This window comes from Xenopus tropicalis, chromosome 7 (genome assembly GCF_000004195.4).
Source record: "Xenopus tropicalis strain Nigerian chromosome 7, UCB_Xtro_10.0, whole genome shotgun sequence".
Lineage (NCBI taxonomy): Eukaryota > Metazoa > Chordata > Amphibia > Anura > Pipidae > Xenopus > Xenopus tropicalis.
The window spans coordinates 111309688-111323324 of record NC_030683.2 but is presented as its reverse complement, the minus strand read 5'-3'; the positions used below and the strand labels follow the sequence as shown (position 1 = coordinate 111323324).

Sequence of the window (13637 nt, the reverse complement as noted above, 5' to 3'; positions counted from 1 at the left end):
CTCACCCATAAATCATTCAAGCTGGGCAGTCAGTGCTTTTGGCCATACAGCTTGGGAACTGTGTTCTAAAGGAATAAAACAAGCAGACTGTTATAAATGACAGGTGTCTGTGGCAATGCCAAGCTGTGGGTAAGGTCTCAGCTTTCAGGGGGGTTCCGGCATTGCCCTGTACGTCTTAAATGTAGTTATTCATAGACACAGTCAAAGGAAAGAGGGTTTCTTGATGAGCATATACACTCTGTTTATTAACCATAGTGAGAAATAGAGGACACGGCAGAGAATTTCAGTGCAGATATATGTGAACCTATGCAGCAGTAACATATTCCCATGTATCACTAGCCACAGGCAGGAGAAACTTGGCCAACTGTGGAGAGCCTCAGCACAACTGATGTCTTTCCTTTTGGGGTAGGCAGTGGAGGGTTACTAGGCAGTGGAGCAGGGACCCCCTTGCTTTCCTGAGCTAGCTCACATGTGTAGGATACCCCGCTAAAAGGTCTCCTCTAGTTAACATATCCGCTTTTAGAGGAGTTTCTATAAACCAGCCAAGGTGGTAAGTTGCAGCCACAAGGGAGATTCAAAATAAGAACGCAAAAAGAGAAAAATACTGTAGGTTCCATTCTAGATTTACATAAGCAGGAGGTAATACGGCCTGTATATATGATTGGGGGGGTAGCCAGGCTTTATATGGGAAATAAACTCAGGACTGAGGAAGAAGGAGAATATGGAGACTGCTAGTATAGTTGGGAATATGTATATAATAGCCAGTTGTATGCCTCCCAGCGTACAGCAAGCATTGGCCCCTGGCTCTTCTGCCTATTGTTGAATGGTGTAAATTTGTAGGTCTAAATACAGTAAAAGGCCATTTCCTTTTAGCTGAATGTACCTAGTTAGGCCTTGGGCTAGTGGCCACAATGGCTACAGTGCCACAGCCTATGATGCCTGGCAACAAATTATTTTCCCTTTCTAATCCTTATACTTACGTTCAACCTGTCTCTTGTCTTTGGTCTCTTACCTTTCATCATTCTCTGCTTGCCAAGCCATCTCACCCCCCCCCCCCCCTTCCATTCAACCCTTTGTCCCTCATCCACATCCTTTTCTCTTGCTTATGCTTCCTAAAGAGTGTGCTGCATTATGAATGGGCAGTAATTAAATGCATTAAGTCCTGCTTTTGTGGCCCCTGGTGCTCCCTTGCATGGTTGAATGACACACAAAGTAGGAGGCGTTCCAAATGGAGACAACATTTTGCATTCCTAGAATGGACCTGTGCCTCAGAGTAACTTGTGGGGTAACATGCAAAGTGCAATAAAGGGCCATTTTGCACTTTGAAAGTTGCCTTTGTTTCATCAATAAAGCCTTAAATGTAAGGCCAACACATACCATGCCTCACTGAAAGTCTTGCCTCCTTTGCTGCATATTAGAGAAACATTTAGTATGCTTTGTCTGACCAGTGCCTATAGAGGTCTCAGACAATCAGAAATTATGAGTTGCATAGCATGTACAATAGACAATATATGGTTGTAGAACAGAAGTGATATACGTGAAGTCCCAGGTGATATTTTAGGGGGTTACGGTAAATATATTGAGGGCAACAGGTCTAACATCCCTGCTCTACCACACACCTGCTACTCATGCATCTAAAATTTGCTTCTTCTGTGAAAGTGGGCCTTTCAGATGTTTATAACAGAAGTGTGAATTGTTCCCTTAATGATACACAAACTGATCTTGATTATAAAGCTTAAGAGGTGATTGGGTGATTGTCTCAATGCCTATGAGTGGTCCTTATAGGTGAGGTCCAGTTTATTCCCTTTCACTTGTTTAGCAGTTGCAAAGCCCACGCGGTCATTGTCTCGGTCAAACACAGTGTAATACTGCCCAATGAAGACATCGCCCAGGATCCACAAGGGGCCAGCAGGTGGGCGTATGTCCAGCCCCATGAACCCGCTGAGACACAAGGTGTGCCCGAACTTTGATATCTGTGTAGAGAGGAGTGAGAAGAGGAACACCAGTAACCATCCAATTCTGCGGCCTTTTCCCTTTCCTTAGTCCTTGGCCCTAATGCTGACACTGGGCCCTTACCAATGCCATGGAGACACTGTGGTGCACACACTTGGGAACTTTAGTCAATGCCATATTTTAGAATCTCAATCATAGGATATTTTATATTAACTGACACTAGCACCTTAACTGCACATCAGTATTTAAACTGATTAGCCCCACTTCAACATAAGGCCACCAGTGTATTTCTACCTGTGAAGCAACCCCAAAAACCACAAGTGCTGCCTGTTATAAAATGTAATTGTGGCATTAGTATAATTCGCCAAAAAAGATCAAGGATCACCCATCCTGAAACTGTGAGCAGTCAGTAGTTTCTCCTCCTGTAACTGATTAGTGCTACTTATCTCTTCCAACATCCCCTGTAGTAATTCAGTAAAAGGGGGTATTGGTAGAGAAGCAGTACTAATTCAGTACAGGGGGTATTGGTAGAGAAGCAGTACTAATTCAGTACAGGGGGTATTGGTAGAGAAGCAGTACTAATTCAGTACAGGGGGGTATTGGTAGAGAAGCAGTACTAATTCAGTACAGGGGGGTATGGTAGAGAAGCAGTACTAATTCAGTACAGGGGGTATTGGTAGAGAAGCAGTACTAATTCAGTACAGGGGGGTATTGGTAGAGAAGCAGTACTAATTCAGTACAGGGGGTATTGGTATTGAGGCAGTACTAATTCAGTACAGGGGGTATTGGTAGAGAAGCAGTACTAATTCAGTACAGGGGGTATTGGTAGAGAAGCAGTACTAATTCAGTACAGGGGGTATTGGTAAAGAAGCAGTACTAATTCAGTACAGGGGGTATTGGTAGAGAAGCAGTACTAATTCAGTACAGGGGGTATTGGTAGAGAAGTAGTACTAATTCAGTACAGGGGGTATTGGTAGAGAAGCAGTACTAATTCAGTACAGGGGGTATTGGTAGAGAAGCAGTACTAATTCAGTACAGGGGGTATTGGTAGAGAAGCAGTACTAATTCAGTACAGGGGGTATTGGTAGAGAAGCAGTACTAATTCAGTACAGGGGGTATTGGTAGAGAAGCAGTACTAATTCAGTGCAGGGGGTATTGGTAGAGAAGCAGTACTAATTCAGTACAGGGGGTATTGGTAGAGAAGCAGTACTAATTCAGTACAGGGGGGTATGGTAGAGAAGCAGTACTAATTCAGTACAGGGGGTATTGGTAGAGAAGCAGTACTAATTCAGTACAGGGGGTATTGGTAGAGAAGCAGTACTAATTCAGTACAGGGGGGTATGGTAGAGAAGCAGTACTAATTCAATACAGGGGGTATTGGTAGAGAAGCAGTACTAATTCAGTACAGGGGGTATTGGTAGAGAAGCAGTACTAATTCAGTACAGGGGGTATTGGTAGAGAAGCAGTACTAATTCAGTACAGGGGGGTATTGGTAGAGAAGCAGTACTAATTCAGTACAGGGGGGTATTGGTAGAGAAGCAGTACTAATTCAGTACAGGAGGTATTGGTATTGAGGCAGTACTAATTCAGTACAGGGGGTATTGGAAGAGAAGGAGTACTAATTCAGTACAGGGGGTATTGGTAGAGAAGGAGTACTAATTCAGTACAGGGGGGTATTGGTAGAGAAGCAGTACTAATTCAGTACAGGGGGTATTGGTAGAGAAGCAGTACTAATTCAGTACAGGGGGTATTGGTAGAGAAGCAGTACTAATTCAGTACAGGGGGGTATGGTAGACAAGCAGTACTAATTCAGTACAGGGGGTATTGGTAGAGAAGCAGTACTAATTCAGTACAGGGGGTATTGGTAGAGAAGCAGTACTAATTCAGTACAGGGGGTATTGGTAGAGAAGCAGTACTAATTCAGTACAGGGGGTATTGGAAGAGAAGGAGTACTAATTCAGTACAGGGGGTATTGGTAGAGAAGGAGTACTAATTCAGTACAGGGGGGTATTGGTAGAGAAGCAGTACTAATTCAGTACAGGGGGTATTGGTATTGAGGCAGTACTAATTCAGTACAGGGGGTATTGGAAGAGAAGGAGTACTAATTCAGTACAGGGGGGTATTGGTAGAGAAGCAGTACTAATTCAGTACAGGAGGTATTGGTAGAGAAGCAGTACTAATTCAGTACAGGGGGGTATTGGTAGAGAAGCAGTACTAAATTAGTAGTGCTTCTTGCCTCCAACAATGCCTGTAAGCAACTATTACTGTTTTAGTACAATACCCCCCTACATAGCAGTAACTATTTGAAATGCACTGGAGCACATATTCTATTGTCTTCCATTGTCTTAATTACCAGTGTACCAGTGACACAAGGGATCATTTGATCATTGTAGTTTTTTTTTATTTGAAATTTTTTAGCTTATGTCTTGGCAGAACCAACTATCATCTTACCAGCTATCTCCTCTATACATATACATTTCGCTGCATACAAAGAAATAATCTGCAGAGAAGCATACATCAAGTGATCACAAATGATTTGAACAAGTGTCCATCCAGTCTCTTGGCCTTTGGGACTGCCAAATGTTAATATTCAGATCTGACCCTGGTTATACCCAGAAAGGAATCTCCAGCATTTGTAATCATTTTCTATATAATAATAAGGATTCCTACCTTCAGTACATACTGTTCCCCTGTAAGGTTGTACGCCACACCTCCAAGAATAAATGATACTGTAGGTAGGGACTGGATCCTCTTGCAGTTAACAAAGTACTATTGGGGAATATGAAAAATTCAGTCATATACTAGCATTGCCATAGACCATCTTCAAATTCTGGCCTGCCAGCTCTTGTTCGACTACTACTCCCATCGCCCACCCACAGCTATAATAACTGTCCAGGAGTTTTCGCAACAAAACCTCTGTGTTAGATGAATCCAGAGTTGTCCGACTTTGCCCAATCATAAGGGAAAGTTATGGCAATCTGTCAGGAGAGGACGCCAACTGGATTTTCAAACCTGCCCAATTAATTTGTGGTTAGTAAATTGCACACAATTGTGGCCAGGCCCAAACTAAATAGATGTGCCAAGCTAAATGGATGACCACAAAAAATGTAGTGTAATCAGCATAGTTTTGGCAGATACAAGCCATTTATGTATGGCGTTTTAATGGTTGCAATTCTGGATGCATTTTAGCCCCTAGTGTTACATAATGAAATACTAAATGAACTCTTTATGTATAATTATAATGAAGTTTATGCTGCACCTAATGTGCTATTCTTATTGCACAGTTTACATTATTATATTTGTATGAAATGATTGATTCTCCCCAACCTTGTATGTAGAACATTTAAAGAACAACCAATATACTTATATGTTCAGAAGAGATCATTCTTTACCTCTCCAGAGAAGAGTGGAAATGCTCCAATAGCTTTGTGCAGGGCACGAATTTCCTCTCTTGGCCCAGTTATGAGGGAGGTTCCAGTGTCCACTATGGCCTGGCAACCCCCTTTGCACAGGACAAGTTGATTGGCCACTCTGACCCTGCACAAGAGAACCAATAAGAGAATCAGCTGAATAAGTACCAGTGGCTTTCGAGCTCTTAGTCAAATGCATTGGACATGTACATATATACACTAATCTTTCCTATTATATATTGGATTTAGTAAAAATGAGTGTAAAAATCTGAGCCTGGGTATGTACCTTTATGTTTAGAAGCTAATGGACTTGATCTGTAAACCTTCCTATTCTTGTTGTCCATTTAGACTTATATGCAAGTTCAGTAGAGGAGATACAGTACAGTGGTGCAATTCAAAGAGAGTAGACAATTCTACTGTCTATCCATCCTCATTCCATAACCTCCACTTGGCCAGGACCTCTCTCTAATAATTCTTCATAACTTTAATATTTACTTGTTTCCCAGCAACAACTAAGATATACATAGGCATCCACCATTATCCCCCCCCCCAAGCTTAGAGGGAACATTGAAGCCAACATCATGTGATGGCCGAGAGGAAGGCTATTCCTGTCTCTCTAGCAGAACAGTGTTTTCAAGGTTTATCAAGAGATGTAAGATGGAAAAGATAGTACTACTAACAGGTACTCACTCATCTGCCTTGATTTGCCAATACGCCATCCGAGTGACATTCAGGTAATGGAAGTCTCCAGTGTAATAATTTGGGTCTGTGCCTCCTAGAACGAGCTCCCCTCCAACCATCGCCATGGGGTCTCTTTATCAATGAAATGAGAAAAAGCCCTCATTACTGGAACAAGAATGGCTTTTATTTGTATAATGAGCATTCACATAGGTGCTGCTGACTATGTGGACCAGTTCTGTTCAAGATTGTCCTTGCTATGGGAGAATGACCTGCTATATCATGTGTTTGGGGTTGAATTATTGATGTAATACGAATAGGTCTATTGAGAGGTCAAGCAGGGGGCCCATTAATATTTTTCAGAAGGCCATAGCATAGCATAGTCGTGTTTGGGTCAGAAAATGGCTGCACACTGCTTGTCTGTACAGTGCTTGTCTGTACAGTGCTTGTCTTTAAAGGCACGGGCTGCAAATATTAGGTTAGGGATGGGTTTGACCTCACTACTGTTGGGCACGCTCTTGTGATGTCACCAATGGGGGGGCTGGGCAGTAAGTATATGGAACTTGGTGGAGGAATTGTGGAGACCTATAGGGCTCCTACACTCCCAGCCTGATAGACCAACCCTTTTCTTTGCACATGCAGCAAATATTTTCTAGTATAATTGCATGAGGGACTTTATCCACTAAACCTAAATGGAAGATAAACTCGACTTACAAACATGGGTTATTTACCCTTTAAATATTTAATGGAAATATTGTGTTGCCTTTCTACGAGTATAAAACCCCCCGAAGAGCAAATCAAGAAAGTGCTTTGCTTTTAGAATTATCATTGCGTCGATACAGAACCACTGTGTCTTTCTTATGGAACGTTCTGTAGCAAGCACTTTCCATTGCTTTTCTACTCATTCCTTCTCAAAGAACTGTTTATTCCGTAGATTCCGCATCATGCTGAACTATCATGAATAAAATGCCTCTATTTGGAAATTGTGGAGCCTCGTTCTACTTGGTTGCAAGGTTCACCCCAGAGAGACCCTGTTTATTAGCCCATTGCGTGGGGGCCACAGGGGGGCGTGGATAAATGTCTAGTAAATAGAATGGGGCCCTAGATTAAAAAAAAAATACTTGTATAGATAGACAACACCTGACCCCAGTTTAGGGTTTAATACCAAAATTATACTTTTGCCAATAATGTTGATTATAGGGGTCATTTACAAATGCAAGTGCAATGTGCAAACTGCAAATCACCACATGATTTCCAGTGTAATGACAGCAAAAATTCACTGAATGCATATCTAGCAGGATGGTTGTATTAGTTCTGCAAAGTGCAGCTGTGTAAGTTTGCACTAAAATCACATTTATTGAAGGTACTTGCATCAAATGCTCCCTGCACTTCCTTATAGTTTTGGGAATCAGTCACTTGCCTATTGACGCAAGAGATTTTTTTCTCCTAATGAATCGGGCACAGACATTGTTTTGATGTCAAGCCCTGATATTGTCTAAATCAAAACACTTTAGATCTGAAAATCTTCCAGATTTCCAACTGTGGTGCCAGGGCTCACCAAGGCTGCCAAATCAGGGGCCCCCACGCCAGCTGCAAACTCCTCCAGTGCCACCATCCCACTCACACTGCACATCTTCTACTTCCTGACAAGCCCCTGTTGGTCTAGTTTTGAGGGGCCAACAGGGGCTTGTGGCCCACTGGGTTTTTTCCCAGTGTCTCACCGGCCCAGCCCTAGCCTGAGTGCAACTGTGTCCAATTCACATCTAAGTGCAAGTACAACTGCTTAAATTTTGACGCATCAGTTTCAATTGCCTGAGGCACAAAGTGGTCAACAGATGGTTGGTGGGAGGGAGACTTCCCTTGCCCACAATGGTAGCACCCATATCTGACCTGCTCAAGTAAAATGAGAACACGTTCTCTTCCAGCAGCTTCTGTTCCATCATGTTATCGAAGACTGGCACTACGCCATCGACAGAGATGTTGGGGTAACCCATTCCAAGGATACCATCAAAGTGAGCGAAGACAAACACAATCCCAGGCTGTTTGACTGCTTCGGCAAATGTCTGGTTAGCGACGTCTATACTGCCGACCTGCGCAAGGGAACAGCAACTTGCAGATACATCATGCAAACTCCCAGCAGGAGCTTTATCAATGTATAGCAATATACGTAGCCTAAGGTTTTTAACTGACAACCCCCCCCATGCCCCCTCAAATTTTTAGCAGCTAAAAGATCTGACAAAAATAGAAAATATTTTTTCATGTTTTTTAAAGGAAGGGTTGGAACCAGTAGTGGAAACCTGGGCCACCACACAAATGTCCTACTATTATATGCAGTAATAGAGGAAATTCTGTTGAAAAACCATAAATCCTTATAGATCAGTGTTTCCTCAAACCTACACAGATCCAGAGGAAAATAAATCCCCTAGCTCCATAGTGGGCTTAGGGGTGTCTTCTTAATACAAACTCACTTTAACTGCCCCACTATCATGTCTTTACAATGCTTCCTTTGTCTGAAGAGTTCAGTTGTTGATGGGCAGAATACTGGATATTGTAAAGCTTGATCCCTGCAAATTGAGTTGTCAGCCAATTGGCCTGTGTATATTTTGTATACCAAAAAAAGGGAAAGTTGTGCTCACCATTAAATTTTGAACCATTAGGTGGTTTGCAATGAGGCTATGACCATAAAATTCATATAGATAACAACAAGAGATCCTCTGCACTCACTTATTATCAATATATATAGGACATTTAAACATTCTATGCATTAAGCTACCAAAATATGCCCTCCGCACTAAACAAACAGGGAGACTGCCCGTCCATACACTGCAATACACCCCAAGATGGCCACACTGACCAAGTTGGCCAGTGTATGGATGGGCAATCCCTGTTTTGTTTTTAATGAAAAGGACAAATCTTGGTAGCTTAATGCACAGAATGTCTTAATGTCCTATATATATATTGATAATGGGTACAGTAAGTGCAGAGGAACTCTTGTTGTTGTCTGTGTATATTTTGGCCAGATATGAACTAAACAGGCTTAAAAATGCTATTGGATGTGGAAGTGCATCAATGCTCCATAGACCCCACTTCATTGACTCTGCATGTGGTCGGCCAAATCTGGGCCAGATTCACATGATTGGTGACCTCTCCAAATGAGTGGATCGCTCTATGTATGGCCAATGGAAGTGTGATCTTCAATTAAACACTCAGCTAGTCCCTTGTTTTTATGTGTTTGCAGCCTTTTGGCCTGGCCAAATGTTGAGACTAAGGATGGTTGTGCCACGTGGACTTTGTACATTTTTTTTCTTGTAACTATCCAGCACTCAAGGATCTCATCATAACATGACAGCAACCTTGGCAAAGGGTAAGTTCAGCATGAGCAAAATACTTATACAGGACATCCAGATAGCAGGAGGATTTCACGATACATGGAACTTACCCTCCTATTACTTGGCTTGTGTATAATAATCTTACTTATCTGTAAATAACTTGATGCCTGGGTGCGATAGAGCTAGCGGGAACATTTATAGTTTAGAGAACCCAACACTAGAAGACTTACAGTGACTGTATCTTGGCTCAGGAATCCGCTCAGGCTGCCGGTCCCATATTGAATTGCAAACTCAGTGTTGTTCTGTTGATAGGTGGATGAGTCCTTGGACCTATATTTCTTATGAAGCCCTGCATTGTACACCAAAGACACAAAGTAATTAAAAAAAAGGCCATGTAATAATGTAATTCTTCAAAAACAGGAATTAGTCAATCTAGTGTCACCTTTAAGAGGTGGTGAGGTGAGAGGTAGAACATACTTTTCAATTATTTATACAAAGCAGGGCAGCTAGCCTAAAGCCCTTCAGTTACCAAATATAAACCCGCACCAATAAAAAAAGTTAAAAAATATAAACTTTATTACACTGCATTAAAATAAACCCCATGTACAAAGCCTGACGCATTTCATACTTACGCAGCACTTAATCATAACCTCCATCAATGTACCTACTGTTAATTAACAGCACACTGTGGCATAGCGCTGCCATCTAGGAATTTATTCCAACCCCAGTGCTATCTGTAAGCAATTTGTACTTTTTGATAAGGAACCCTTTTTGGAGGCATGCATTGCTGACAGAGAATGGAGCCTGCCTCAGGAGTCCATCAAACATGCGGTGAAACTGTAAAATGAATGCTGTGCACAATTTGCAGAGTGTCAGGAGTGCAAATGAGACAAATGAGGCAAAAGGCAAGAAAAACACAGATACCAGAGCCATAAAGAGCAACTAAAGATCTGCTCGTTTCGCTTTTGGCTGATGGAAGAAGCTGGGATTGGCAGTTCAGTGATAGTGGGAGTTTGAATCTTGTCCTGCCACTAGAAAGTGTTAGCTTAATTGGTTACTTCACATTCTGGACCTTATTTATATATGCCCTGGGTAAAAGTACAAGATCACTAGTGGTGCATAATTGTGCCCCTTAATGGGTACTTACATGGGGCTCTTGTAGCCCTGTTCTTAATACCTGCCACGGGATAGGTGGTCTCCACTGATTCCTGCACCCACCAGATGCTTGGGTGCTTCCCCCCTCACTTGCTGTTTAGAAATACAATGCTGCCAAAAGGCCTTGACTGGGATTCACAATAGACCCTAGTATTTTCAATACTCAGAGACCAAAACAGCCCCCCCCAGCCCAATAAATAGTGACTGTCTAAGGCATCTTACAGCAGCCCCTCTGGCATTTGCCAGAACCGACAGATTGCCAGTCTGGGCCAGGCAGGTCTGTATTCATGGGGGAAGCACAGAATGAAGCTTACATTCACTTTCTTGCCTTAAAGGAACAGTAACACCAAAAAATTAAAGAGTTTTAAAGTAAATTAAATATAATGGGCCTGATTCACTAAAAGGCGATAAAACGTGCACTTTTTTTATTGTGCGCTAAAATTTTTACCGCGTCTTAATTTTGGCGATTTTTCGCACGATTCACTATAAGCATACTCGCGCTTTTTTACGCGCGATATTGCATGCGTTATTTAACTCGCGAAAGGCTATTTCAATGCGGTATTTGCCGGTACATGCGCTAAATACGCGAATAATCGCCGCATATGAATGGTAGCATATAAATAGTAGATGCTTATAAATAGTAGCCACTAGTGATGAGCAAATGTGTTCTGGTTTCTTTAGTGAAAAATTAGCAAATCTTTCGAAAGATCCACGAAACGGCAAAAATGTTGTGCGGGCAAAAAAATTGTTGCTGTGACTATTATTTTTTGACACTTGAATTTTTGCGTGGCAAATTTTTTCATGCTTTTTGCCATTGGCAGATTGTTTTGAGAAACGCATGAAAAAATCAGCCGCGAAAAAAATTCAACGCACGTCCAAAAATTCGCTGCGAATCCATGCCTGGCGAAACATTTCATCACTTGTAGCCAAATAGAAATAGTTGCGCAAATGAACGCACGCCATGTTAGCCATACACGCCAATACTTGCAGAAAATTACTGTATTAAAAATGAACATTTTGCTGCAAACTGGCGGCTGCGTCACTCTGGGGGAAACACAGACTTGAATAAATAACACTGTAAGTCCATATTTTATTGCAAAAAATCATTTACTGTACTTTTGTATAATTTTTCGCCTGCCTGTAGTAGGTGTTAATTTTCGCATAGCCGAATGCGATATTTAGCGAGCAAAAGTTATAGTGAATCATGCGATCATATTCTTTTCAGCGCGGAAATTAACGCAAAACGGTAAAACTAGTGCGAGAAATACCGCATGCGAAAATGGCAATTTTTCGCACGCGATAATAATATGGTGAATCGCGCACAAATTATTTTGCGTTTTTTAACGCGAAAAAGCGTGCGATAATTTTTATCGCCCTTTAGTGAATCAGGCCCAATGTGCGGTTACCCTGCACTGGTAAAAGTTGTGTGTTTGCTACAGTAACTCTACTATAGTTTATATAAATAAGCTGCTGTGTAGCCACGGGGGCAGCCATTCAAGCTGGAAAAAAGGAGAAAAGGCACAGGTTACATAGCAGATTACGGATAAGTTCTGTAGAATACAATAGTGTTTTATCTGTTATCTGCTAAGTGCCTGTGCCTTTTCTCCTTTGAATGGCTGACCCCATGGCTACATAGCTGCAATCTTTATATAAACCATAGTAGTGTTTCTGAGGCAAACACCCCAGTTGTACCAGTGCAGGGCAGCAGTATATTATATTGGAATTTCTTTTATACACTTGAATTTTTTAGTGTTACTGTTCCTTTAATACTACAATTACAAGCCATTCCCCTGGAACCATCTTGTTTTACTCTATATACTGTCCCACAATGTCCTACCATATGTACTAAGCCCAGGTTGGAGTCACATCTCATGACACCACCTTTCCATACTATACATACAGGTTAAAGCTGAGGATTTTTATCTTTTTTCAAATTTAACTATTATGTAACAGTGTGTACACAGTTGCCACCATTCCAATCCATGATCCTGACTCTCTTGCCTTACAATACACACTGTGCCATGCTTACAGACATTTCTCTGGCAATGGCTTTCCTTTCTATACACATCTCACAGCCCTTTAAACAGACCTGTAGCATATCCATTTACAGGCAGAAATGAATCCTATTCAATCTACTGCAAACACAGACCTTCCATCTCCTATCAATACTCAGATGCACAAACTTAGTGGGAGGAAAGGGATTATTAACAATTGTCATCTTCTCCTACTGGAAGTCTCCTTTCTCTGCCTGTTGACTAACCTCACATTATATCACTTGCTAAGATGGAATTAACAGAGAGTGCTGAATGATTATAAGTGCTTTGATTTCCTGTATTTGCTTCAATAACTTTCTTTCTGCCGAGACTGCACTATTGAAATGGAATTTAAATGAACCTCAGGATTCCATGGGAGACATCTATCTAAACTATTGGCCATCAGAAGAGCAGAAATGCAGTAGCAAACTCCCTGCTCTGTGTCTCCTATGGCTCTGAAGGATTTCCTTCTCACTGCATGGCCAGGACACAAAGGGCAACATTCCCTGAGCACAGGGGCTCATATAGAGGAGAATAGATCTCCAGGCTCGGCTCAAGTACTACTCTCAGAAAATGGCAGATTAATGGCCTCTAGGGCCTGGAGCTGAGAGAGAACACCAGCATTCTATTTTGTTCCTATATGACTGAGCTATATGTATCTTGTAGAGTGACGGTTGAATGATTTTCTCCTAAAAGGGCGAGTAATGCCTCAAGGAAAGGGCTGCTACGTAGCTTCCCACACCCACCAGCCCTGTGTATATCTTTTTAGTCCCAAAAGATATGTAGGGGTTGCACTGGGGAATGTATAATAAGCTTTTGGTAAATTATTATACCTATTAATATCAGGTACATGAAACTGTCTATTAGCAGTGGGATAATAGCCTCTGGGAAGGGACTGTGGCTGTGGGATAGCAGGTATAGTAGGGAGAGATGGTGCCTATAGTAGCAGTGGGATAATAGCCTCTGGGAAGGGACTGTGGCTGTGGGATAGCAGGTATAGTAGGGAGAGATGGTGCCTATAGTAGCAGTGGGGGGATAATAGCCTCTGGAAAGGGACTGTGGCTGTAGGATAGCAGGTA

The 13637-nt window shown here is 41.9% G+C and overlaps 1 protein-coding gene across 1 annotated transcript in view; it reads right to left on the bottom strand.

The window, feature by feature from the left end:
• Positions 1-224: 224 nt before the first annotated feature.
• Positions 225-13637, bottom strand: part of napsa (napsin A aspartic peptidase) — a 36514-nt gene continuing 23101 nt past the window's right edge. The window contains 6 exon segments of the mRNA NM_001005701.1: positions 225-1973; positions 4624-4722; positions 5346-5490; positions 6054-6176; positions 7932-8131; positions 9601-9719. Of these exon segments, the coding sequence (NP_001005701.1) occupies positions 1767-1973; positions 4624-4722; positions 5346-5490; positions 6054-6176; positions 7932-8131; positions 9601-9719 (893 nt within the window). The 3' untranslated portion in view covers positions 225-1766.